Source organism: Salvia splendens, chromosome 16, assembly GCF_004379255.2.
Source record: "Salvia splendens isolate huo1 chromosome 16, SspV2, whole genome shotgun sequence".
Taxonomy (NCBI): Eukaryota; Viridiplantae; Streptophyta; class Magnoliopsida; order Lamiales; family Lamiaceae; genus Salvia; species Salvia splendens.
Genome location: NC_056047.1, coordinates 7,735,805 through 7,763,509, shown reverse-complemented (window position 1 = coordinate 7,763,509; position 27,705 = coordinate 7,735,805). Strand labels below are relative to the sequence as shown.

The following is a 27,705-nucleotide window of genomic DNA, read 5'->3' as shown; positions in this document are numbered from 1 at the left end:
AAGCCCTCTTCACTTTAATTAGATTCAATAATAACACCTTGAGGGCTCATCATGGGCCTCAGCTTCAATCAAATTCTTGAAAAAATTTCCCCCTTCCAACATGGCTGTCACTTCCATTTGAGAGGGGAAAGGGTATTTAATTCCTTGATTAATTATCAAGAACGAATTTTTATTTGATTGTTACCTCAGCAGCGTCATCATAGTTTAGCTAGTGTCAGTTCCAATTATTTAATCGTGTGAGGGTTCTTGAAACACACAATGTCAAAAAGGGGGGGAAGAGGTTATGATTTGGGATATTTTTGAATGATTGAAAGGGTAGTTAGGACTTTCAATGTGAGGATACATCCAAAAAAGAACAATAAACTTGTTGGCGTGTAAGACTTGGCCAGTGGATGTGAACATCAAAGGAGTTGGCAAAAGCAGTCATTTTTAATTTTTCTTTATCATGGTGAGTGGGAGTATGCCTTTTCTGCCCTCTCTCTTTAATAAATTATTGTTCCCATTCTCTCTGCTAGTTTATTCCTGCAATTATTTAATGTTCAAAATTTAATCTTTTCCTTTGCCTGGATTATTATTGTTTTTTTAATTTTTGTTGCTTTTCTTGTGCGGATGGAGATAGATGGATGGATGAATTGGGATAGAGATAATGGTCCTTTACTAGCAGACATTTCTACCACCATATTCCCCTCATCTAGCTTTCACAGATTCTTGTGCATAGTGTCCATATTAATCTAAGCTTTTTTTCTTTTCTTTTTTCTTCCCCTCTTTCTTCTATAGATGCTTTTTCTCGCTTTCTATTTTTTTTTTCCTATTTTTTTCTCGTAGTGGGAACATTATTTACTGCAGCAATCATTAATCTTTCAAGCATATTATTACCCCAGTTGCTGTCCAGAGCTCCAAATAGTTGGCTCATTTGAGAGTCAAACTCAAAAACGCACAATTCGATTACTGTATTTTTTCAGGAATTTTGAGGTAAAACTTATTCAGAAGAAGATTTAACTTTTTGTGTGCAGATTCTTGGTTTTGCTTATAGGGTATGAATGATTTGATTGCAGTGTTGTGAAGGGAATCTTTGCTTGGTTATTAGCTTCGGAGCATTTCTACGTCTGAGCTTTTGGTTGGTAGCTAACAAGATAGAAACCAAAGTTCTCGTTTTGTCAAGGAAAAAAGGTGGAATCTTGAAGATTCCTTGATTCTTTCTCTGGTTGGGGTGTTGGAGAATTTTATCATCTCACTCAATTCTTGGTGTTTGAGGTTAAAGTTTGTGGCAATTAAGGTGGATAAGGTAGCATCACCACATAGCCCTGCACTAATTTGTTGTCTTCCTGATCTGAATTTTCTTGAGGTGGTTGGCTGATTTGATTCAAGTTTCTTGGATGGGATCCTGTGATTATCTCTTCTCTACGGCTGTACTGGTGTGAACACTCGATAGAAATGGGGAAAATTCAGTAGGATTGCTGAGTTTGTTACTGTTTGAAAGTTTCTTGTTTTGGAGTTAGATGAACTTACTTCACATAGTTGGATTTGGGTTGAAGGTGGGCCATCTTCTTTTGATGCTTTGCTGCTGGTTTCTGTCTTTGATCTCTTTGAATTGGCTGAGTAATGGAAAAATCATGACCACCAAGAATAGTTTACTTGGCGATGGATGGAAGATATGGATGAAACTGTGGGATCAGCTACCGGGGCGTGGTTCCAAGATCCATCACCAGCATTCGCAGCATAAACACTCGGGTGAAGAGAAGAAGAATTGGTGGACCAAGCTTTTGATAGCATGGATAGTGTTTGGGTTCATAATCTCACTGTCTGTGTTTTGGTACATGAGCTCTCAAGCCGTGGAGAAGAGGAAAGAAATGCTCACTAGCATGTGCGACGAGAGGGCGAGGATGTTGCAGGATCAGTTTAATGTGAGCATGAATCACATCCAGGCAATGTCTGTTATAATCTCAATCTTCCACCATGCCAAGAATCCCTCAGCAATTGATCAGGTAAAGCTGTTATTAGGTAACTGTAGTTGGAGTTGAAGCTGTTTTCAGTTTCTTAATTGTCCGTTGATGGATACACTCGTTTGCAGTTGAATCCTTAGTCATTGTAAGCTATGGAAATCATGTCCTTATTGATTTTGCTGTGAAAATATGCATATTTGTACTGGAATTATAACGTTCGATGTGTTTGAATGGAGTAGATAGTAAAGTGCCTTCCTTAACTTATTGCCCGACTTAATTGCAGAGAACTTTCGCAAGGTATACAGACAAAACATCGTTTGAGAGACCTCTTACTAGTGGAGTTGCATATGCAGTGAGAGTGCTTCACGATGAACGGGAGCAATTTGAGATTCAACAAGGGTGGACTATAAAGAGAATGGACAAGGATGAACAAACCCCAGTTCATGAAGACGAATATCATCCAGAAGACCTTGAACCATCGCCTGTGCAGAAGGAATACGCTCCTGTCATCTTTGCTCAAGAAACTGTTGCTCATGTAATCTCTCTTGATATGCTGTCAGGAAAGGTAATTTTTTCATATGAAGATTTCTATTTCCTAGAATCTGTGTACTACGCTTTATAAGCGTATAGAAGTTCTTTCCACAAGCAATCATACAATGTGGATGAAGAAAATAGCGTAAGAATACCTTGTGACAGAATTCCTTGTGCTAACAGGAAGATCGTGACAATATATTGCGTGCAAGAGAATCAGGAAAAGGCGTCCTAACTGCCCCGTTTAGGTTGCTCAAAACGAATCGCCTAGGAGTAATACTGACTTTTGCCGTCTATAAGAGGGATCTCCCTCCCAATGCAACACCAGCTGAAAGGACCCAAGCAAGTGCAGGGTATGCTTATCTAACGCAATTGTGTCGTCTAAAGTGGCCTTTCATGTGAATGTTGTTACCTTTAGCCTTATTTCAGTATATTCTTTCTTCGAATAGGTATCTTGGAGGTATCTTCGACATTGAATCACTTGTAGAGAAACTACTTCAACAGCTTGCTAGCGAACATACTATCCTCGTGAACGTGTATGATACTACCAATTCCTCCCTTCCTATCAGTATGTACGGCTCAAATGCTTCGTTCGATGGGCTGTTCCGTGTCAGTGCTCTTCACTTCGGAGATCCTTTCAGGAGGCATGAGATGCATTGCAGGTAATGTGTGCTCTTCTTCTTTCCTTGACACTTTCTTATGGGCTACGCGCTGTTGTATAAGATTCTCTGTATGTGTAGTTGGATCATTTCCGTCATCTATGGTAAGATGAATCTATAAATGATTTCATAGTGGTGACTTTTAAGGGAAATTTATTGATGCAGATTCAAGCAAAAGCCTCCGTGGCCATGGGTTGCAATAACTACATCTGTCTTTATCCTTATAATTACATTGCTTGCTGCACAAATATTCCATGCTACACTGAGTCGAATAGCCAAAGTTACGGAGGATTGCGAAAAAATGGTGTACCTTAAGCAACAAGCAGAGAAAGCTGATACTGCAAAGTCTCAGGTGATTTATTTAGTATCTTAATTTTATTGTAAGCTAAGATCCTATTTTTTTAGTACTCTGAAGTCAGCATACGATTTTTCTTTCTTTGCAGTTTCTTGCTACTGTTTCTCATGAAATCAGAACCCCTATGAATGGTGTTCTTGGTAAGTGAATAGATATGTCTTATTTATGTTTCAGAATCTAATACCTTTTCCGTTTCTGAAGCAAACCGATCTTCTGTTGTTTGTTCGGTCAGGGATGCTTCAAATGCTTATGGATACACATCTTGATGACACTCAACAAGACTATGTTAGAGTTGCAGGAGAGAGTGGTAAAACTTTGGTTTCAATTATTAACGCAGTGTTGGATCAAGCGAAAATTGAATCTGGTAAACTCGAGCTTGAAGCAGTGAACTTCAATTTGCGGGGGATTGTGGATGACGTTTTATCACTATTTTCGGGAAAATCACAAGATAAAAAAGTTGAGGTAAATTAAATTCTTGGACTTGTGGATTCTTCCTTCCTGTTTTGACAGTTATCTAACTTGACTCGTGTTTACATTTCGACAAATGCCCGTGTAGTTGGCAGCTTACGTCTCTAGTAAAATCCCTGATATGCTGGTTGGCGATCCTGGAAGATTTAAACAGATAATCACGAATCTAGTGGGGAACTCAATGAAAGTGAGTTCGACTTAAAAAGTGTTACCCGTTTGTTTTCTTGGTGTTTCGATGCTGACGACTATGCATATTCCTTTACAGTTCACTGACAAAGGACACATATTTGTGACCGTTCATCTCGTTGAAGAAGTTGCAGAAATGGAGGCGGACAGAGACCCGACTAGCTCCTTGAGCGGCTCGAGTGTAGTTGACAGACGGCAAAGCTGGACCGACTTCAAGATTTTCGAAGAAACTTCAGCGATGGTGTCCTTAGCAGATCAAGTAAATGTCATCGTGTCAGTTGAGGACACAGGTCAAGGGATCCCACACGAAGCTCAAGTCCGTGTGTTTAATCCATTTGTGCAAGTTGGCCCCTCCATCACTAGAACACACGGCGGCACTGGTATTGGCTTGAGCATCAGTAAGTGCCTGGTCCACCTCATGAGAGGTGAAATTGGGTTGTCCAGCTCCCCCGGCGTCGGATCAACCTTCACATTTACAGCTGTTTTCACTAACGGCAGCTCTGAATCGAACGGGGAGATACCTGACCATCCGTCTACTAATATTTCTTCAGAATTCCAGGGAATGAAAGCTCTAGTCGTGGACCCTAACCCTGTCCGTGCCAAGGTCTCCAGATATCACATCGAGCGACTTGGGATTCATGTCGAGGTAGTCTCTCATCTCAGCCTAATGGTTTCTGGCTCAACGCCTATAAACATGGTTTTTGTCGAAGAAGATGTATGGGAGAAACAATTAGATATGTTGGTGGTTTTGTATAATGAGTTAAAGAAAGATTGTGGAGTCAGCCCTAAAACCTTACTTCTATCCAATTCGCCGAGCTATAACCGGCCTGGATTTTCTGCTTCGGATGACCTGACTCCGTTTGTTGTCACGAAACCCCTGAGAGCAAATATGCTTGCTGCCTCCCTGCGGCGAGTTATGGGTGTTAGGAGCTGTCGTAATGGAGAGCTTTACTCATCGACCCTCAGCGGTCTCCTCCATGGCCGGAGGGTTTTAGTTGTGGATGACAATCCGGTAAACCTCAGGGTGGCCGCTGGCGCTCTTAAGAAATATGGTGCTGACGTGGTAAACGCAGAACGAGGGAAATACGCAATCGCTTTGTTAACTCCACCACATACCTTCGATGCCTGCTTCATGGACATTCAAATGCCAGAAATGGACGGGTAAGTACGCTTCGTTAAAATCGAGTTAACATCACACGTTGAATCAGTGCTTGTTTGGCTTAGCTAACCGTAGGAAAACGTGCAGGTTCGAGGCTACAAGGATAATCCGGAAAACTGAGGCTGCCATCAACAAAGGTCTCCAAAGTGGAGATCTCTCAATGGAAGACTACAACAACGTCTCAAACTGGCACGTACCGATCCTGGCCATGACTGCAGATGTCATCCAGGCAACGAAAGAGAAATGCTTGAAGTCCGACATGGATGGGTACGTCTCAAAACCATTCGAGGCAGAGCAGCTTTACCGCGAGATTTCACGCTTCTTTCAAACAACACCGGACGAGCATCCCTAGTAGAAATCCGGCCGTGATGGCTCGTGATCTCAGGTGCTGCTGAGACTCACTCCACAGTAGCTAGGTTGTGCATATTTCCAATTGTGAGTATTAGTACCATTTTTAACCTACCTTGCTCGGTCTTAAAACGTGGAGTAACGTCGCATGATCGATATTATTCTCCGGTGTAGGTGAAGGTTTTTCAATGTATATAGAAAGGTGAAGATTCTTTGTGGAGGCTCCGTTCTAGATATGGCGAAACGGAGCCTCCTTTTCGTTGGTGTGCTCGTGGCCGGAAGGTTTTTTAATCGGAAGTCGAAGACTATTCTTTTGCCGGAGAATCGCTAGATGGTGGAGCATCATTTCATTTGTATGATAAAGAAGAATTTAGGTTAGTGTTACACGGTGTTAGATTGTAGAAAGTGTATAGTAGGTATATTTTGGTGGTGGTTGAATAATAATAGAGCCAAATTTAAATTTGGAGCAGGGGATTTTGTGATCTGCCCAATGTTTCTGTTTAGTGAGAGGTTTTGAGATCGGTTATGTTATTGTTATGTATGTGTATATAATTCAAGTCTTAAACTAAAAGACATCAGTCTTGAATATACTTTATTTCATTGTGTAATTGTAGAAATCACTTGTCCAAGTTTTTAGCAACGAAAACACATATTTAGATCCCATTTACAAGTGTTACCAACTTACCCACTTGTGTAAAATTTGTGTTACAATAATGGTTTTCTGTTGAGGCTATTTCTAAATTACAGTTTACGTTAATGTCAAAAGGTCGATATGTCCGAGTGGTTAAGGAGACAGACTTGAAATCTGTTGGGCTTCGCCCGCGCAGGTTCGAACCCTGCTGTCGACGATTTATTTTTGTATGTCGAAAATCCAATTACTTTTACTTGTATTTTTACCGTAAAGATCAATCAAGCTAACATAAGTATTTAAATTACAGAAATGTTTTTTTCAATATAACTAATTTTTTACTTGCATTTTGACGTAAATTCCAAGCTAGTATTAATCTGATAACATATTAAATATTGAAATTACAGAAATGTTTTTTTTCTTGTATTTTAATGTAAATCTGAAGCTATTAATCCGATAAACATACCAAATATTAAAATTACGGAAATGTTTTTTTCAATAACTTTTGGTAACATTTTCTTGTAATCTGCCATAAATTTCAAGCTTTTAATCTAATAAACATAACATATACTCCTACAGTATTGAAATTATTAATGTTTTCTAATCTCCGTGACCTTTTCTTATATTTTGACGTAAATTTCAAGCTATTAGTTCAATAAACATAAAAAAAATATCTAATTTCCGTGACATTTTCGTTAAATCTTTTCCATTTATATGCAACAGAATTCAAAATAGATCCCCAAAATTTAAATTCAAAGCAAACCCTAGTTCGAAAATAAGAATAAATGAAAGATTAAGCGTTGAAAAGACGCGAGCACTTGATCTGACAAAAATATCCTCTTACCGTATCTTAAATACCCCCTTCGCCCACGGCCAACAAAAACAACAACTCCTTCGCCGCAAGGGTGAAGTATTGGAAAAATTTGCGATGGCGGCGATGGATCCAGATGCGGTGGCTAAGGCCTTCGTCGAGCACTACTACTCCACGTTCGACACCAATCGGGCGGGGCTCGCGAGCCTCTACCAGGACGCGTCGATGCTCTCTTTTGAGGGGCAGAAATTCCAAGGCACCCAAAACATCACCGCTAAGCTCACCAGCTTGCCTTTCCAGCAGTGCCAGCACCATATCACCACCGTCGATTGCCAGCCGTCCGGCCCCGCCGGTGGAATGCTTGTTTTTGTTTCCGGTAATCTCCAGCTCTCCGGAGAGCAGCACGCTCTCAAGTTTAGTCAGGTGAGGTTTTTTATATACATTTTGAATTCAAGCTGTGGAAGTTTTAGGGTTTATTTTATTGGATTGATGTTTTAGTTGCTGAAATCGAGGCGTTTGAGCTGAATTTAAGGTTTTTGAATCTAATGGATTTGTTTATTGAACTTCAATTGAAGTTTTAGGTTAGTTTTTCGAGGTAGCTGAAGAATACTGTATTGAATTGAGTTGAAATGATTTTCGTTCAAGTAAATAATTGATGCAGCTGAGGGATGAATTACTGTACACTCTTAATTCAGAATCAGAATTGATGAGCTAAAGAAAAAGTAGGATTAAGTATTTGAAGGATGAGATTGTAAGATCAAAATCAAATAACAGTAGATCACAAATTAGCTTGGATTAGTGTAAGAGATTGTATATATGGTTACTTGAGAAGTAGTGTTCTTTTAAGAATGTGTATAAATAGTTATTTTGTGAAAAAGGGATTAGGTTCATGATTTGTACATGGTTCTGACTGTTCTTTTTATGTATGAATGAGTATTGAATAGCAATGTTTATTTTGTTTTGGTGGCAGATGTTCCATCTGATGCCGACGCCTCAGGGCAGCTTCTATGTATTCAACGACATCTTTCGGCTCAACTATGCATAAGGAGAGGCTTGAATACCATTTGCTCTGTTTTGGTGATTGATGGATCTTTATTTTTTATTCCAAATATTGGACAAAATTACTTGTTCTTGTTGTGCTTTTGATGCTTTGTTACAATGACCAAGAGTTTTTTCTTGTATGGTTAGACCAATCACATTCTTCTTTTTATATATTTGAGCCAATGGTGGCTGGTAATCTTGATACTTTTGCATATATAAAACCTTGTTGAAACCTCCATACATTTACAGTTGTTATTGTGTTGAGAAATTGGTCTAGTCTAGTCGGCATCATCTTCGTCTTCCTCGTTGCTGGTGTCAAAACCAGGCCATTCGGGGAGCTTGAGTCCCGGCAGATAGGTTGGTGGGATAACCTGTGTCTGCTGCTCACTGGCACCAAACAGACCTTTGATTGCTCCTCCAATGGATCTGAGGGGATTGCTGAAGCCTTGTTTGATTTTGAAAATGAGAGAGAACTCTGAGAGCTGCCATACCAGAGTGACTAGAATTGAGGCTGTTAGAAGATAATGAGTGATTGTGTTCTGCCTTTGTATATTCTTGAGTTCTTTGATTATCTCTTTGCTGCTGCTGCTGCTGCCCCCTTGCTTCTCTATTTCTTCTTCATCCGTTGCATTTCCGTCTTCTTCCAATGATGATTCTAGCTGCAGAAATTAGAGTTTGAATTGGGAATATGGTAACAACAATTCAACAATAGTTGTACCTTAGATAACAGCGGCTGTTGGTTGATGGAGGAGAGTTTGGCGGTGCTTGTTTCTTCATCCTCCATAACTTTCCTTTCCTTGAGGCTTTCTCTCTCATCTCCACCTTTTGTTTGTCAGATCCCATCTCTCTCTCTCTCTAGATTATTCCATAGTTGAGTGTGCGGTGGCCAAGAAAGATGGGGCTGCTGACACGTCACACGCATAATTCCACATCAACGACAGTATTAGCGGTGGACGCTACCTAAGCACGTCTCCTTATCCAAAATTATTGAATAAAAATGGAAGTGATGGTTACAGTATTGAACTATATTCATTTTAATTTTTAGAATGCGCAAATTAACTCTGAAATAAAGAGAAGGTTTGTTCCTTACGAATCGAAACGTTTGTTATTTCTAGACCTAAATCCTATGGAACAGTAATTAATTGGTTTGGGCAATTCGAGCATCTAGTATATACTCGTACAAGAATAAAATACAGACAGACAGTAATTGTTCCTAGAAGAAAAACACAACCATTTACAGAAGAGCAAACTTAGGAGCTAAGATTAGCACAAGTAGTATAATTAATGTTTCGTATACACCAATTATGTTAGTTGGTGAATCTCTTCATTTTCCATGCTAGGGATATTGGGGTGTGTCACAACCATCATAAGAAGAAGCTGTGTCTGAGTCTGCACTTTGAAGTTTAGCCTGCGAAGAACAAGAGAGTAGATCAGATTGGATGGCTTATGATATTCTTCGGATGGTGAAAACAAGCAAAGCATCACCTTAGCCTGACGATATTTGCTAAGAAGGCGCTGATATTGCTGCCGCGCCTCCGATGAGTCGACCATAGACAGCACTCTTGACACGGCCTCATCAATGGCTTCATCCACTTTCTGCTTACGGAACACCTTCAGTATGTCTCCATCCTCGCTCTCCTCAATGGACTCCTGCTCCGGCCGGAATCCCCGCAGACCAACTCCTCTCCGCCGCCACCTTAGCACAACCTTCTCCAGTACACCAACTGCCCAGCAAACCTTGTAGTTCTTTCTAACTTGGTAGCCCCTCACATGAGCCTGAACTCACAACCAACCAACATAATTAATATTGAGACGACCCAAAAAGAACAGAAATAAGAGTCACTTAGAACAGGAGGGAGGGAGTATATGTTTGTTATGTATGTAACGCACCTGTATTGTGACAACTTTCTGGCGCAGTGAGAGGAAGTCCTTCCTACCTTTCCACCCTCTGTATTTCTTCTGTATTGACACGGCGGCCAAGTTGTAGTCGCGTGAAGGGCGGAATGCCAACTTTGATGCAGCTGAAAGCCCCTGAACGTCATTCTCTAGGAAGGAGAATTCATCTCCACCAATGGGTATTGCAGATTCCCACTGCTGCCTCTTCCTGAATGAATGGGCACGGAACGCTGATTGAATGCGTGCAGCAGCCTGAGTTGCATTGCGAACTGCAGCCAGAGTCTGCCGGAGGGAGTCCTCATCCTCGTACTCAGCGGATGATATACTATTTACGGTTCTTTCAGCTTCCAACTCAGCAGAGCCTTTAGAAAGCTCGCTTTCCACCAGCGTGAGGGATGTTAGGTGAGTGGTTAACGCAACTTCTGAAAGATAACCTGCAAGTCCTCTGTGGCCGTAGGAAGCAGCAACTGATGCAGGTGTTTTCCCAGTATGGTCCTGTGAATTAGGATCGGTAACTGCACCAGCCGACGCACCAGATGCAATCAGTGCAGCTACCATCTTTTCCCTGTTGCAAATTAATCGGAAAATGGGTGTTACCAACTAAGCTGTGGTTCGTCGTCCAATAAATGTTGTAGGATGTAAGTATAGAATGTTACATTTGAAAGCAAAATATGGATGAAAAAAAATATACCTCCCATATCGTGCAGCCCAATGGAGAGCAGTCCATCCATTATTGTCGCGGAAGTTAACGCTCACTCCACAGTTCAAAATTGGTTGCAACGCCCATTCAAATCCCAATATGGCAACCATGTGTATGATCCCTTGTTCTTTCTTGGATAAAGAGCAGCCTTTCCCCTCATTATTTTGTAATTTAGACGAAAGCCATAGTTGCAACTTTTCCTTCAGAAGTTCTTGGAGAAGCCAATCAAGAGTGCTTGACGATGTAGAAGCACCAACCAAAAGTGCATCAATGACTTGGCTCCACGAGTCTTCATCATTTCCTGATTCAGAGGCTTCCTGAGCATCAGATAGCAGCATTTGAACAAATCTGACAAGCGACATGAGTTCATCTGGATTCTTATAAGCCTCTGTTCCAGTTGGATTACTAGGTGAGGGAACGTCAGATTTAGCTCGATATTCAAACTCCCTGACTTCGCTGCAAGCCTCTCGATTCCCAGAAGTGATGCAAATACTAACTTCGCCCGGCAAGTGAGCTGGGGCATAGCAGCAGAGGACACCTTCTTGAATGATCTGGACAGGAACTTCAGTGTCACCAATCATACAAGCCCATTCACATTCTGATGGATCACAGAAGAAAGACCCAATAATGATGATCTGCAAGTAGGATTTGAACCTTGGATCAGAAACTTAGAGAATTTCATATGAACACTGATAAAACTCAAAATGAACTCAAGTGAAAAAAATTGAATGCATATTTGCATGTTGCATACATCTATATAACTATAAGTCTGTTCATGTGTGTGTATTTGTGGCTAGAATGAGCAAAGTAATATATGGTATCTAACAAATCACTAAAGTGCCATCAAACTAGGCCGATAAATTTTCTGTAATAACTTATAAATGAAAATGAAGCATACAAAGCAGTGTCATGCATGCACATGCTGAGTAGGCACAAGTAACTGCAATACACATGCAACTATGTGAGAGTGCACACACACACACACAGAAACAACTATATAAGTATTTGCTTAATCTAATTTTCCTGATAAATACCTTTGTACCCTCAGAGGTATAACACCACTCTGGAGATATCTCACGGATAGTGAACCTTTGTTTTTGGGCAACAGTCAAACTTATGTTGTTGTCGAGAGAAATTCCCAAACCATCTTGGTAAAATAGTGGCGAATTGCCAGCCGGAGGGTAAGCATGTGGTGCAGGAGTATATGTACGATATTTCTGTGAATCTACTTCTTCGAGGATTAAAGAAGCTGGCATGGTAACTGGGGTGTGAGAGTTCTTATAAAACAAAAAATAATAAAATTAATAAAGATTGTCATGTAAGAAACCATACAAGTTGCGTGCCCTCCAAATTGTTGTGGTGATTCTGCACACGGAAAATCCTTGGAGCCATCCAGCATCATCTCTTTCCAAATGTCAACTTCAGTTCCTGGTGGTTTTTGGTGCTGTTGAACTCCTTCATCTACAAAGTCATGTCCTATTAGCAACCTACCAGCCTTTCTGGCTTAATTGATCATATTAAAAGAGAGAATTATTCAACTTGAACTTGAAGAAGCAGACAAAATAGTAAAAACCTTGAAGAATGTCGCCTGAACTATTTGGCGTCAGACTAGAAAATTCATATTCCCGCAGCACATCTAGGTCATTTGAATCCTCAGCCTCAAAGTTGTATTTATAACATTCTGTCACCTCGTCATCATTTAAACTCAGTTGGTGCTTAATTCTTTCTAATGCTTGATCCATATCCCACCCTGGAGAACTGCATACTTCATTTGCTCTCGCTTTTGACCGATTCAATATATGATTGCTGACAAATTGACTAGAGCTTATCTCCACCGAGCTGGGACTTGATTCATTATGATACGATTCATAAGATTCACCAACGACAAAGGATGAGTCTGGCAACTCAGATGCAAAAGATGTAGGACTAGGGCTGACGGTGGAAGGAGATGATGATAGAAGCTGAGAAGTTGATCCAGACTGCTCGTTTCCCTGCAATTCATGCAAAGGGTTAAGCGGACGAAAGTCGTGGAAAATATTCAAACAGGCAAAGCCTGTGTAGATAAATCATGGTTTTCATTAGCATATGGAGTAGTATTAACAGATTGAATGTTAGTCCGAGTTTTTCAATCTTGAATGACAAGATCTTAAGTAATCAGGGTAGTCAACACAACTTAAACAAATGCACAATTGATTGTTCAAGTCAATCACCTTTTAAATTATTTCAAATAACAGCAACAGCATCAAAAATACAGTAGTAAATTTATAAATAACATTAGTTAAGATCTTAGCTATGCATATGGTTGAACTCAAGAACAAGAACACTTACCACACGAATATCTCTGTAGTGCACAAGAACAATGTGCTCGTACGCCCTGGTACATCATAAAACTTATTAGTTAACAAGAAGTCACTGTAGTTAACAAGAAGATTGTACTTATATACTCTGGTACAAAAGAATGCTTACTGCAATAACACACCTAAGCATGCACACATGTGCCACACACAGAGAGCGATAACACTAGGTTAAAATAAATCAGGACTGATGCTTATCTATCTACAAGTTATTACTATTTTGTATTCTTAAGAACTAAGCACCTGAGCATACAATCAAAATGAAATATTCAATATTGCAATGGAATCATTAGCCTCAATCACTTCCCTGACAATAAATGGGGCAAAATTTGATGTAGTAAAATATGAAAACTTACGGTTCTAACATCCAGTAGCTTCGTCTTTGAAAGTTTGGGTTCCCCTCTCCATGAGCATAATAACAATTCAGGGCTTCAGCATTTCCAACCTGGAAATATAAAAATCTTCAAGCAACAATTCACCGTAACCAAACACACCTAGAAAACACAATCTATGTAATTAGATCCCCTAGTGTCAGACATCCTGGAAGAGAACATGTTAAGGTATAACTTCACATGATGCTATCATTTCTGTACCTTAGTTGAAGTTTAATTGTTCTATAAATTATGTCCCAAATGCACATTAGTAACTCAAATTTGATGCATATTATTTCTGTTCCAGATTGGCTAACATTTCACGATTTTCACCATATCTCTAAGTATTACTGTTGACAGAAATTACGCACTGAACACAGGCCAGTATGAAAGAGCTGAAGACCGCCTTGTCTTCATTGCTCAAATATCCTAGCAGGATCCTAATAAACTCTAGGTTAAATATAGGTTTTACCCCAACCATTAGCGCGTTAATAGAAAATGACTGACCTTAGTGAAATAACAACTGTAACCAACCTTTGCAGATATTTCGAAATCTATCATTGTAGCTAATTTTGGCTCATAATTCATGGCATTGACAGTATAAGTAAAAGAGAAACAAGAAAAAAAAAGGAATAACATAAGCAGACACCAAAATGAGATCTGAATCAGAAACCTTAAGCCGTTCATGTGCTTCAGCAATGGTTTTCTGATCCTTCCTTTTACGCCAACTATGACCATCTTTCCGGAAAAACTTTAGCACTCGTTTGTTGAACAGATATAGAGATCCACCTATAAGATACACCAGTGGAATAACAAATGTATTTCATCAATGGTTTAAAAAACTGAACAAATAAAAAAGCAGTAGATGCCAATATTACTAGTTGGTTTTTGAGGAACTTGGTGGGTGAGCTGGTGCTCCTCATAATTCCTCAATATGCAATAAACTTCTGCAGGCTTTAACCACCGACTTTGAGCTTCTCGAGCCAGATGAATAATATCATATTCTGAAATATTTTTGCACTTGTGTTAAGTCCAAAGCAGTTGCATCTGAGCTTACAAGGATCATAGTCCTCTGCCAAGATCCAATTAAGTAAACAGCAATATCCAGAATCCCAGGTAAATTTTGTTCCAAAAAAAACAGTTGAAATGTAAGTTATAGGAATATTAATTTCGGGAACCCAATAGTCCTAAAAAAATTATCCTGGAATGCTTCTTGTGCTAAATAGGGAAGCTTGAAGAAATCAAATGTCAGTAATATGAATTTCTTGCATTTTCTCTGTGACAAGATATAGATTTGAGAAGTGGACATTATTCTAGATAGACAAAAAAAACAAAGCTGGCAAAACATCCAAATTCCAGCTCCAAAATTAAAGTCTTTCTACAGGAGATCTTGCATCTAGTACCACAAAAAAGTGAACAGAAGCAGAATAAAAGATCCTTTGAATATTCAAAAGTAAAAAAAGTCTAACTTATCTGGACATGGATATACACACAATATACAAATAAATGTTTCGTTTTTCAATTTTTCCTCAACTCTCACTGACATGGTATGCATTTATGCCATGAATCAAGCCTCCTGATACTAGACAGTAGAATCATACTAATAAAAAAGAAAAACCGCCAAAACTGGTATAGTGTAAACCTTTCTATAATTGAGCTACGGCTACACCGTAGATGCTTAGTCAGCCTCGGTAAATAGGCTGAATTCATGAAATTCGACACAGATAGGAGTTATAAACTCGAGGCAATTAGCAAAAACGAAATGTAAAAACAACTGTCGAGAATTAAAACACAGAAAAGGAGATGAACAATTAAATCAAGTCACCTGATTGCATCGCACCGACGGAGAAACTGTTAAACGCACGAATTGTAGTTGAACACTTCAGCTGAGCGAATTGAAGCACATTTCACTGACTACACAATACCTTGATTTTGAAATCACAGAGCGATATTTTACTACTTCAGCTGATTGAGAAACAAAGAGGAATGGAGAGACGTGAGAGAGTCAGTATTGACTGCAAAATGAAGAGCAAAAAATCAACTGTCGAATGCAGTAAATAAACACAAATATTCCTCAATTTGACAGTTTCGCGGAAATTTCACTGTTTATAATTTTATATGATATGTACACCCAAAAAATAGTGGTTACAAAATTATAAAGGTCTTGACTTTTAATGCCGTATATTTTTTATAATTATTACTAGCATACTATATAAAATTTGGAAAATGAACTTGTACTTTTAAAGTATAGATTTATACGAATAATCAACTCCTAATAAAGTAGAAAAGAGAAGGGAGTTGAATAAGACAATTGGATAATGAATAATTGAATGTGATGAGATTGAACATATTGAGCTGGATCAAATATGGTTTTATTAATGTTTTTTGTTTGCAGTCACAAAATAGACTGTCATTCCATTTTCAATGAGTGCGTGTAATTCCATGACAATAGCATGTTCTATATGAAAATAAACACATATTGTTGGGTCTAAAATTGCACCTACAAATTTTTTGAAAATGATCATTTCTGTGTAATAATTGTATAATAGTACATGAAATTTAATGCTAACTTTTTTACTTTTTTATTGAATGTTTATTTTTTTTAATTTAACTACACATGTCATCATATTACTATTTACCCGGCGAAACGTGGCAACACAACTTGATGTGTTATTGTATTGACACAACTTTTTAATGATTGAAATTGAAACTAATATAGCAAAATTAAATATATGATATTGACAAATCAGATTATTTTAATTAACATTCAAAATAGAATGATATTATTTTGATGTCGCCATATTAGTTTCAGTTTTAACTATTGTGGTATAATTGAACAAAAAATTAAAGGATATCTTATTAATTTTCAGTTTCAAAAGTTACATACTAGAGAATATTATGATTGGTGAAAAACTAGAAAAAATAAACTTGAGAGGAAATTCTAGAAAATTTCAAGAAAAAAAATCAGAAAATCTCAAAATTTCATATATTTACACAAAATTATCATAGTATTTAATTAAAAATGACTCATTTAAATGATCGTTGAAGCACACATAAGATTCAATTCATTTAAGGGGAAATTCAAAATACCAAAGCTAGATTTAAAGAAAAATGTTTGAATTTTTTTAGAGAACTTTCATATGTGAAACGTTTATTTAGTGTAGTTGAACTTAATTTATATTGAAAATTGCAAAAATAACATATGCGATGTTCTAGACTTCTGCCTATTTCTCAAAATATCATATCATCGCATTATCATGGTTTTGGGGCACTTTTCTTGCTACTTGATTAGTGCTTTAATTAAAGTTACGTTACCTATTGGGTTTCAATTTGTTTAACAAATTAACAATAAGTGCAACTTATCACGTGTTGCTTAAGATACAACACAGATTGTAAAGATTCTTTTATTCTTAATACATTCAAATCCACAAAGAGGAAACGACAAAAGAAAATGGAGAGGTGGAAAACACGAGGAAGATGACCCAATGACTAAGATGAATCAATTAATTAAGGTCAATTATTATAGTATAATCGAAATGCCGTGAGTTTGAACTATTCTAGTATCTTGTGTGAATAAAATTATGAGTTTTCCCCCCTCTTTCTAACGTGATAATTGGGATAAATTAATTGTGAATCCAACCTAGTAGGTGTACTTTAATAATTAATTGCTACTACCATTATTTAAGGTAAAATGAGCTCAATTTTCACGTTTCTAATTTTACAACCATGGTGGGACCACGTAATAAAATATGGGTTGTGGTCCAGCCCATTAGTTTTTTTTTGGTTGATTATGTATCATCAGTGAGGCCCACAACACTCGATTTTACTTGCAATCAACCAACTTGATTTCTATTTTTCATCATTTTGGAATATTCCCCTGGTTTTGGTAGGATCTAGTTTATTCATGCTCTCCTTTTGATGCTCAACATCCCTATATACATCAATTTCTGATGTAATTATGAATGTATATTATATATATAAAACTAGATCATCTTATTTAAGGGTTTAAGGTTCAAGATAATTTTATTATTTCTGTATAGGATTTAATATGAAACAAGATGTATAATAGAGTAAGAATTCATAATTCTCAACTCCATTGTACAAAAACAAGAAAATGTAGATTTTCTACAACACTGTTGGAGAATCTGAAATTAGTGTATGTCTATCCCATCCCATGCTCAAATTAATTAGTAATTTAGTAGGCTTTAAAATCAAATAGCTTTTTATGGGCCGAGTTCTGCTGTTTGGCCCACTAAATCTGAAACCCAAAAAAAGAGGCCATTCTTAACAATGATTGGCCCAGACGCCATCACTCAAGAGATGAGTTACATACTACTCCATAAAAGAAAATAAAACGAATATCAACTGCTAAAAAGTTTGGAATCATATGATATATGGGGTATTGGTTCCCTAATCAAAAGGCAAACAAACCGAATGAAACACCTGGAAATTAACCTTTCTACTAATAATCTTTTCGACATGTAAGAATATTTGCGATTTAGCTTTAAAATTTGTGAAACATTTGATTACCTTATTGCCAATATTTTATGAAAGCTCCTTTTCAACGAAGATTTACAATATATTTATTGATGTTTGAGTTCCTAACCTCCTCTTTACTTGTTACTTGTAGAATGATTTCTACATGTTGAAACAATATTGGTGGCGGAGCTAAAAAGAAAGGTGATCCGTTTGTTTTTCCCAATTAAGAATGCAAGTAAATCCAATTCCCATTTTTTCTCAATCTAAACTGTATCATATAGTACTCGTTTCGTTACAAAGAATAGTCAAATCTTTCTAATTTCTTAAAATTAATCTTATAAATACTAGTAGTATAACTGGAATATTAATTTAATTTATTAAGTATTGTTTTTATTTCTCATACTTTACTCATTTTATTTATTTATCTTCATATTTAACAATTTACATTTAAATTTGTGTCATTTATCCATGAAATAATTTTTAGTGATGAAAGGAAGAGAGTAGTACTCCTATTTAATACTCCCCCGTCCTAAGATATTAAACTTGTATACCACTTTGGGGTGTCCCAACATACTTGAGTCAATTCTATTTATGATAAAAATTTACTTTATTACTAACTCCATTTACACTATTAAACAACACCTCTTAAATTTTTATGTCAAAAGAAATAGGTCTAATATCTTGAGACGGAGGGAGAGAGTAATTAAATGTATTATTATAGTGTAGTAAGTTTATTGGAATTTATGAAATGCACGCAACCCAAACTGGAAATCGGAAAGAAAGAAATAGTCGGTGGGATATAAAAATATAGGTTTAGTTGGAATAGAGAGGTGAGAGAGTATATGATTCTGCCACGCAAAATAAGTCAGTGGGCACATGTCCAAAGCTTCTTGGTAACGGGTCCATTTCTATCCTCAAATTACTACACACTTAACTTCACAATAATCCAAACTGTTTATAATAGTAATTAATAAGTAACTGTCCGGATTAAGATAGAGGTAGTTAATTAAAACAAAAAAAATGGTGAGACAGAAATATATGCTTTGCTTTAGTGAGGTGGGGTTGGAATAAATTGAGAGGTGTAGATAAGTAAGCGGGTGTCCTCACAAAATCAGAATTCACACCCAAACCCCACTAAGTAAGAAGAGTAATTTTGTAGAGAGAGAGAGAGAGAGAGAGAGGGAAAATAAGAAGTAATGGCAGATTGGGGGCCGGTGGTGATAGCGGTGGTGTTGTTCGTGTTGCTGAGTCCGGGGCTCCTGTTTCAGTTGCCGGGTCGGAATCGGGTCGTGGAGTTCGGGAACATGCACACAAGTGGGCTATCCATTTTGGTTCACACCATCATCTTCTTTGGCCTTATCACTATTTTCCTCATCGCCATTGGCGTCCACATCTACACTGCCTAGCCCCTCACCCCTCCCCTCCCCTCTTTTATTGTTTTTTGTTTAGATTTGCTTGTTGCTTTTGTTTCATGTTTGATTTTAGCAGTTATGTGTTTGTTGTTTAGCTAGCTATTTTGTTGGTTGGTTTTTGTAATTTTGTTTATCAAGTAATTGAATGATTTTATGATATCATTTCCTTTTCACTTTTGAATTTGTACGGTACAGAGATTCATCACCGACGTTCCATTCACGTACAGTTCGGAAATTTGGGATTTTTTCGGTGAAATGGAATTACTTTTAAAAACGCTGAAACTAAGAATGCGACTATTTACAAAAGCATTTAGAGCATCCATTACGCGGCGCGTCGGCGTCCCGTCCCGGAGAGACGGGTTCGTCGTGCGCTGCGTTGCAGCAAACGTCCCGTGCCCTTGTCCCGTCCCGCGTCCCATGTTGCCGAGCTACGCGACGGGCCGGCTCGCCACGCGCCTATGCGACGTGGAGCGACCCGGCGTCGTGCGTGACGCCCACTCGCCGGCCCGCGAGTGAGCGTCGTCACGTGCTAACGCAATAAATATTTTTTTAAAAAAAAAATCGATTTTTTTTAAAAAATTAAAAATTAATTAAAAAAATTTCTAAATTAGTTTTTTTACTCTATAAATATTCATACACTCATCCTCATTTTACACACAACTACACATCTAGTCTTCTATCATCTCAATTTTCTCTCAAATTTCCTCTCATCACAAGATGTCTGACATATGGCAGCACAACTTGGCCTTCCGACTCCCCCTCAACCTCGACCGCCTCCGGAGGATGATTAGCCGGCGGAGTAGTTTTTTAATTTTCTTTAAATTTGTATTTTAAATTATGTTGTGTGTTTTTTTAATAAAGTGTATTTTTTAATAAAGTGTGTTTGTTTTAATTGAATTGGGTTGAAAAAAAATAAAAAATGAAATTGAATGAATAGTAATTTAAGGGATGGAATAAGGGACGGTTAAGGGACGGAGCGTTGCAGGTTCCGTCCCTTAGTTAAGGGATGGAGGAATAAAATACAGTAGGGCCATCAAATAGTAGTTAAGGGACGGTATAGAGACAGCGTAGTGGATGGCCTTATAGATGGCTGCAAAACTATGGTTAATTCTTCTTGGAATCATATTTGATTTGAGTTAACTCAAGAAACTTGTTAGTAGATCGGAATTTCGACCACAAATTGCGTTGTGTTGTAAAGAAGTGAAGGTGAAAGCAAGGCTTAAGAATCAAGAGATAAGAATGAAATTAATCTAGTTGTCTTCTCCTCATTCTACATCAAGGTATTAGAATAAAAATATCCAAGCTAAGACATTATAGTCCCATATTGATTTCAATATACTAATACTCCTTTGGTCCCCTAAAAATAGGGATTTGAGTGTTTATTATACTCTTTTTGGTCCTATAACATAGGGATTGAGTGTTGAATTAATGCACTAACTATTAAACTAGTAAAAGAGAAGAAGGGTAATTAAAATATATTAATAGATAATAAATTAATGTATAATTAATATTTAATGATGAATCTTAGTGATATAAGTTGTAATTAAATTGACATACGTGAATAACACATTGGAGACAATTTTCTATAAATAGAAATAGATTTATTTTTATGAGACAGCAAAAAATAAAGTGTCAGAGGAGTAATTTTCAGTATTTCAATTCTATTTTATGTTACTAATATTAAAGAAGACTAGCAAATATCATTTGTATTCCAAGAAAAAGAAAAAGAGACTCGGGAGGCATCCATCATTAATTATGACTCTGAAACTACTTCAATCATCATCACTTCACCCCATCACATCCCTAATTGCTTCACATCACAAACACCTTCATCAATTCAACAATCTCATCAAAACTTTGATATTGAGAGCATCAATAACCCCGACCCGCTTTCAGGCCCCAAGTCCCCCCACGTCATCATTCCTCTACAGTTGTGACCCAGACCCCAACTGCTCTAACCCTACATGCCACAACCCGGGTCGCAACTAATAAATGACATTATTCACAACTTCAACCTATTTTAAACGTAAAATAAAAAATGCCAAAAATTTATAACACGGAAAAGTTAATTTCGATCGAAGATTAGAAATTACAACATAGAAATTTTAAAATACAAAATAAAAACGATAAAAAACACAACGTCAATGCTGGAAAACGTTGGTGCGAGTCTAAATCTCTTCGATTAGATCGGCTTGGAGGCGAGTGTGTTGTTCCGCTTGGCGCATCGCAGCTGACCGGGCCATGACATTGCGGATGTCGGGAGGAAGGCCCTGAACGGGCGGGTCGGTGACAACGTAGTCACTCCCGGTGCTGGCGAGCGGATCGTCGCTCCACAAAGTGACATTATCTTCCTCGTCCTCAACGATCATGTTATACATTATGTTACATGCATACATGATGTCGGCAACTAGTGACCGCTGCCAACCACGGGCCGCTTCCTTCACGATAGCCCACCGTGCTTGGAGGACTCCGAATGCACGCTCGACATCTTTCCGAGCCGCCTCTTGCCTTTGGGCAAACAATGCCCTCCGATCAGTTATGGGAGATGTGATAGTCTTCACGAACACGGGCCATCGAGAGTAGATCCCGTCTGCTAGATATTACCCCAAACTATACCGACGGTGGTTGGCTGTGAACTCTACGTTCGGCGCTCGCCCGACACACAAGTCGTTGAACAATGGAGACTCGTTCAACACATTGAGGTAGTTGTTGGACCCAGCGACACCAAAGTAGGCATGTCAGATCCACAATCGTTGGTCGGCAACGGCCTCCAACACAATCGTAGGATGTGTGCCCTTGTGCCCACTAGTGTATTGTCCTCGCCAAGCCGTTGGACAATTCTTCCACTGCCAGTGCATACAGTCGATGCTGCCAAGCATCCCCGGGAAGCCGTGGGTCCACTCGTGCAAGTTCACCAACTTCCTAACGTCGTCGGTCGTTGGCTTTCTCCAGTATGTATCCTTGAATGCTTCGACGACTGCCCGACAGAATCTGGCTAGGCACTCTCGTCCAGTAGGCTCGCTTACATGGAGATACTCATCGAACATATCTGATGTACATTTCTGCAACGTCGATTTACTTTGTCGGCCCACATCATCGGTGGTTTGGCAGAAATACGTGTCACGAGCTACAACTGCGTTGACAATGCGTAGGAACAAAGGCCTCCGCATCCGGAACCGGCGATGGAACATCTGATCACTCCATCGCGGATCGTTAGAGAAAAAATCCGTGAAAATCCGCAAGGCAGCTTGTTCACGGTCTCGGTGAATATACATCCGAGTACGCGGTACCCGGACTTGTTTTTTGTTCCAAGCTTGGATAACAGCTTGGTAGCGTTCCACTTCGTTGTTGATTTCTACTTGGATTGCCGGTACCGCCTCTGCTAACAATCAGGACATTTGAGCTTCGAACAATCTTTAACGATGAGGCATTTTTTCGATTTTTAGGAAGAGATATGAAGTTGAAATGAAGTTGAATGTGTATGAAAATGAATGAAGTAGTATTAATAAAAAAAAAATCGAATTTAAAAATAAAAATAAAAATTCCGTTGCGGCCCGGCCCGAACACGAAATAACCCTAGGCCAGGCCGCGTTGCGTCCCGTCCCCTACCGTTAACGCGCAGCCGGGCCGAACCCCGGGACCGGGCCCGGCCGCAACTCTCTCCCGTCTAACGCGCAGGACGGGCCGGGACTCGCGATTTGCGGTCCGGCCCGTAGCGCTATCGATGCTCTCACCCTTTTTACCTAACTTAAATGCTAACTATGACTCTGAAACAACTTCAATCATCATCATCACAACCTCAAACAACCAATACACCATGCTTTTCTACTCAAGAATCTAGTAACGGAATCCCATTATAACATATCATGACCGTAATAATTTCCCCCAAATTACTGCATCTTTAAGGAGTCAACCTAAAAGATGAACCAAATCACCCAACTTAGAAAGGCAACAATCAAATAAAACCAAATAAAAATTCAATCTTTATGAGCCTAAAACTTCTTCAATCATCATCATCATTACACCTCAAACACCCAATACACTTTCTACTCAAGAATCCTATTAATAGTAGTATTCATTCATCCACATATCTTAACCCTAATAGTTAACCACCCAAAAAACAGAATCTTTTAAGAGCCAACAATCAAATAAATCGAAGAAAATTCAATCTTTAAGGGAGAACTTCTCACGAGCAGCATCAGCATCTTTCCTGGGCGAAGAAGAAGAATTGCAGCACAAAATACTCCTCCCAATCATAGAAATGCTCGAAACAACACCCACAAAGTAGAGGGAAACCACCAAACCTAAAACCCAAGGCATCAACACCAATCCAATAAAAAAGGTCATCGATCCACAGAGCATCAGAGACAGAGAAATCCCCAAAAGCAGATAGGCGAATCCCGCCGGAGTCATCTGCTGGAACGAAGGCCACTGCCTCCTGCGGCGGTGCGCGGCCGGAGATTGATCGGAGAAGTCGAGGGGAGGCGGCGGAGATCTGATGATATTCAGAACTATGGCTGAGAGCTCGTGCAAGGCCTTGGAGCAATGATCCTGCTGATTCTGCGGCTGTCTTGTCATCATTTTGGAGGTGATGGAGTTGAAAATAGATGAGAGAAGAAAAAAAGTGGTGTTGAATGGATTTGGGAAAGAATGGAAGATATATCAACAGAAAAAAGCGTGTGTTATTGCCAATGAGAAGGAGAGATGTGGGGAGAGTTGAGTTGAGTTGCGCCTTTTTCTACTCAATTGCTTCAAGTTTGGTTTGACAAGATAGAGAGCGGGGTACAGTAGAGATCCTCTACTTTGCATCTCATTCACTCATGCTTCACCCTGTTGTACTCTTTATAAAAATCGAGGAGGTGGAAAGTGAATCGGATAAACTCTCGATTTATTATTCAGATCATATGTCATTGATCCGAAATTAATACTACTGCACCATATATTTGATAAGTTTATTTCTTAAATAAAATTTTAATTATTTTTACTCTATCTCTCTTCAATTTATATTAAAATTCATATAATTCACTATTAAAATTATTAGTAAGGACGAGTGAAATATTAAAATCCTAATTTTTTTTATATTATACTATTCCACTAAGAACAATCTTAGAAATAACTTGTAAGAAATTTTGCGGAGTAATTGCATTTGCTACTTTATGGAGAAATATAAATAGATCTAAGAGTAAGTATGATTTGATACTATTAATTATGTCATCAAAGTATAAGATTAAAACAAATCCAATAAAGTCGATAGTTGAGTAAGTATTCACCTCGCCACCTATATGAAACAATAAGTATCAAAACAATTAATTAAAGCGTCAAGGACGACGACATTTAGAATACATCATCGTCCACAATCTCTCTATCGACTGCAACATCATCCTCATTCACAATTTTGAGCTTAGGGTGTCCACTATAATGCGGACACTCCAATAGCTCCGCCCCAATTTTTGTCCATAGCCTCAGTTTTTTTGTCTATAGCTATAAAATTTTGTTTCCACCACTATGGTGGACACTTCCAATAGCCCCCAAATTTTATAATCAATTTTCATTTTAAAATGTTTCCGCCATAGCCAGATTCCTGCGAGCCGGGTGATGCGTCGTCTTCACCGTACATTTTTAGAGAGTGAAAGTGTAGATAGTGAATGGAGGGATTGTGTGAAAATGGTGAAAAAATAGGTGGTGGAGAGTGGTATTTATAGAGGTAATTAAAAAAAATTAAAAATTCGACCGAGGACCGCCGGCGCACCTATAGGCGCGGCGAAAGGACGCCCGGCGCGTCCTCGCCCTCGTTTCGCCTATCCGTCGTCCGCCGCCTACCGCCCCCCATTTCCTCGTCTGCCCCGGGGGCGGACATCTCCTTCACTATAAACCGCCCCGGGACCGCCCCCGCCAGGGCTATAGACGCGGCGGTCCCATAGTGGATGCTCTTAAAACATCAACACAAGAGGATCGAGAAGTTAAGGAGATAGAATGGAGGTGTTGCTAGTCATCCGCGGACCGCGGTCGTAGAAAGGTTGCGAAGAGAAACTGATTGACATCAAATAGAAATGTTGTCGGATCAACTTTTAAAAGCATTCAATTTCAATTATACAAATATTATTTATAAAATATAAAAGATTAAAATTCAGAATAAAATTAAGAATTCACATTTTTATTTCAAACGAACTGCCTCTCATCTAACGGATGACTAACAACAAAGTTTCTACATTTCATAAAATATGTTACAAGTATTTGCACATTAATATTGGTCCCTAAATTATTTTATAAAAAGGCTTCGTTGCACATTGCGTACGTGTGCGCACAATAATCATGTTCATGCATAGCATTGATAGTAGTATTAATTAAGATGATTAAATATTAGTGAAGGTACAATAGTGTGACAATTATACACGTTGTTTTATCATGTAAATTTCACAATAGTCATCTAGAAAAGAGGATTGCGATGCATGAAAAAGTGGGGGTGCAAAGGTACAACACCTGAAAGCACGTGGGCGAAGAAGAGGCAGATTGATTTTTAGAGGCAATGGTAGTTGTGATTGTGTAAAAGAATCGCGCTTATCTAAACAGACGTAGATTGTAGTGAAATCGGTGGCTGCTAGCTTTACACGTCTACGTCGCCGGTGAGCCGCACGCGCTCTGTTAAATAATTTTGTTGCGGGCCCATCTTACTATATTAATTAATATAGTTGGTGATGATCATCCTTTAAATAATAAGCGAAAATAATTAACTTAATAGTAGTACTATTAGGGTGTCCACTATAAGGCGGACACGCCCAATAGCCCCGCCCCAGTTTTTGTCTATAGCCCTAAAATTCTATTTCCGCCACTATAGTGAACACCTCCAATAGCCCCCAAATTTTATAATCAATTTTCATTTTTAAATATTTTTTAGTTTCAATCAAGTGTAATTTAAATAATCGCAGTGTAAATAACTAGAATACGAGGTAATTAGGGCCGAATATTCGTTGTATTGCAAACCGGTAAAATTATACAACGAGTAATTAAAATAAAATACAACTACAAAACTCCGCCAAAGCCCGACGGCTGAGAAGCATATCCGCCAAAACCCGATGGGTGCGAAGGATAGCCCGAGGGCTGAGTCGGGTGATTCGTCGTCTCCTCGGTGCATTTTTTAGAGAGTGGTTGTGTAGATAGTGAGTGGATGGATTTTGTGAAAATTGCGAAAAATAGGTGGTGGGGAGTGGTATTTATAGAGGGAAAAAAACAAAAAAAAAATTAAAATCACGCCGCAATAGCCGCGGCGGATAATCACACTATAGTCACCGCGCCTATAGGCGCGGCTATGTCCCCCCTCCGCGTCCTCGCCCCGCTGCCAGCGATCGCCCATCCGCCCACGTCCGCCGCGTCCGCCCCGGGGGTGGACAACTCCCCCACTATAATTCGCCCGCCTACCGCCCCAATCCGCGGCTATAGCCGTGGGCGTCCCATAGTGGACACTCTTATTATTGAGGGTATACACCTTCACACAAGTGGGTTTTAATTATTTATTTTCTAGGAATATTAAGATTTTGTAGTACTAGTATATATAGTAGATGATCAAATGCGACTTCTAACTTCAATTGTGGCAGAATGAAATAATTCATTGATTGTTAATGACTCCATACGCGTGTGCGATGTGCAAGTGATGAGACATATCTTGGAAAATTTGAGATACAAACTTGTCGGGCGAAAATTACATGGAAATAAAAACAAGAAAATTACACGGAAACAACTGAAAACAAAAATTACATGGAAAAGTCTGTGGAAAGCGGTAAGCCGAGTTGATGAGTCCTCTTTTCGCAAAACGAGATACGCCCCGGTAGTACTCTCGGTTTGGCGTGTCGTCCCCAAAGATAAAACGGCTTCGTCTATGAAGTAGCAGCACCGCTAGCAGCAGAGCTTCGACAGGAAGATTATGCAGAGAGGGAGAGAGCGTGTATGCAAGAATGCTTGTATATGTTCTGTTGTGAATGCAATGGATGCATGCCTATTTATAGGCCAAGTCTACCCGCAGGGGTATTGATGGAGTCAACAACCATTATGTATGCCATGATGGTTTAACTGTAACCGCCGGAGGTTATTGACTGGTGCACTAGCCATTGGGAGCTGAAGAGACACGACGCACCTGAACATGCTACACGGCGGGATACACCGTGGACCGTCGGGGCCTTTTGTCTCCCGTTATTCGTCGGGGTCCAGCGGGGACCTTTTATCTCCCGTTGTGCGTCGTGGTCCAGCGGGGACCTTTTGTCTCCCGTTATGCGTTAGGGTCCAGCGGGAACATGACGTGGACCAGGACCCGTCGGGGATAGCGTGGAGTTTGGGGTGGTCTAAAAAGAATAAGTGGGGCTTGAACCCCGC

At 39.0% G+C, this 27,705-nt stretch overlaps 4 protein-coding genes, 1 non-coding gene and 1 pseudogene across 8 annotated transcripts; 3 read left to right on the top strand and 3 right to left on the bottom strand.

Moving 5' to 3' along the window:
* The first annotated feature begins 429 nt into the window (after positions 1-429).
* Positions 430-6,257, top strand: LOC121771300 (histidine kinase 3-like). Of its 4 annotated transcripts, XR_006043979.1 has the most exons (13): positions 430-448; positions 882-972; positions 1,056-1,985; positions 2,227-2,508; positions 2,658-2,827; positions 2,924-3,136; positions 3,299-3,485; positions 3,577-3,628; positions 3,721-3,950; positions 4,045-4,143; positions 4,222-5,303; positions 5,389-5,736; positions 5,824-6,257. XR_006043979.1 is itself a non-coding variant. In XM_042168082.1 (11 exons), exons 2-11 carry the CDS (start codon positions 1,500-1,502, stop codon positions 5,651-5,653), a joined length of 3,066 nt encoding a protein of 1,021 aa, XP_042024016.1. In that variant the 5' UTR covers positions 481-972; positions 1,056-1,499; the 3' UTR covers positions 5,654-6,257. The 4 variants fall into 4 exon arrangements, 1 of the variants encoding a protein (XP_042024016.1); XR_006043980.1 differs by lacking the exon at positions 430-448 and having other exon boundaries at positions 480-972; positions 5,389-5,717; XR_006043978.1 differs by lacking the exon at positions 430-448 and having other exon boundaries at positions 481-972.
* A 158-nt stretch (positions 6,258-6,415) lies between these two features.
* TRNAS-UGA lies at positions 6,416-6,497 on the top strand. Its single transcript has one exon. It is a non-coding gene; the product is annotated as a tRNA-Ser (tRNA).
* Positions 6,498-7,141: 644 nt separating this feature from the next.
* Positions 7,142-8,325, top strand: LOC121771488 (nuclear transport factor 2B). Its single transcript, XM_042168273.1, has 2 exons — positions 7,142-7,511; positions 8,059-8,325. Exons 1-2 carry the CDS (start codon positions 7,206-7,208, stop codon positions 8,131-8,133), a joined length of 381 nt encoding a protein of 126 aa, XP_042024207.1. The 5' UTR covers positions 7,142-7,205; the 3' UTR covers positions 8,134-8,325.
* On the bottom strand, positions 8,293-9,065 carry LOC121771486. The gene is made up of 2 exons (XM_042168272.1): positions 8,848-9,065; positions 8,293-8,788 (listed from the first exon to the last, which is right to left on the bottom strand). The coding sequence occupies exons 1-2, from the start codon at positions 8,911-8,913 to the stop codon at positions 8,408-8,410; spliced, it is 447 nt and encodes a 148-aa protein (XP_042024206.1). The 5' UTR covers positions 8,914-9,065; the 3' UTR covers positions 8,293-8,407.
* Positions 9,066-9,271: 206 nt separating this feature from the next.
* On the bottom strand, positions 9,272-15,507 carry LOC121771485 (annotated as a pseudogene).
* Positions 15,508-23,505: 7,998 nt separating this feature from the next.
* LOC121770124 lies at positions 23,506-23,919 on the bottom strand. The gene has a single exon (XM_042166917.1). It carries the CDS (start codon positions 23,917-23,919, stop codon positions 23,506-23,508), a length of 414 nt encoding a protein of 137 aa, XP_042022851.1.
* Between the last annotated feature and the right edge of the window lie 3,786 nt (positions 23,920-27,705).

Excerpts from the sequence above, each read along its gene's own strand:
- LOC121771488 (XM_042168273.1), top strand. The coding sequence starts at position 7,206 with ATGGCGGCGATGGATCCAGATGCGGTGGCTAAGGCCTTCGTCGAGCAC. Across the intron at positions 7,512-8,058 it reads ACGCTCTCAAGTTTAGTCAG|ATGTTCCATCTGATGCCGAC; the intron begins GTGAGGTTTTTT and ends TTTTGGTGGCAG.
- LOC121770124 (XM_042166917.1), bottom strand. The coding sequence starts at position 23,919 with ATGACAAGACAGCCGCAGAATCAGCAGGATCATTGCTCCAAGGCCTTG.
- LOC121771486 (XM_042168272.1), bottom strand. The coding sequence starts at position 8,913 with ATGGAGGATGAAGAAACAAGCACCGCCAAACTCTCCTCCATCAACCAA. Across the intron at positions 8,789-8,847 it reads AACAGCCGCTGTTATCTAAG|CTAGAATCATCATTGGAAGA; the intron begins GTACAACTATTG and ends TAATTTCTGCAG.
- LOC121771300 (XM_042168082.1), top strand. The coding sequence starts at position 1,500 with ATGAACTTACTTCACATAGTTGGATTTGGGTTGAAGGTGGGCCATCTT. Across the intron at positions 1,986-2,226 it reads ATCCCTCAGCAATTGATCAG|AGAACTTTCGCAAGGTATAC; the intron begins GTAAAGCTGTTA and ends ACTTAATTGCAG. Across the intron at positions 4,144-4,221 it reads TAGTGGGGAACTCAATGAAA|TTCACTGACAAAGGACACAT; the intron begins GTGAGTTCGACT and ends ATTCCTTTACAG.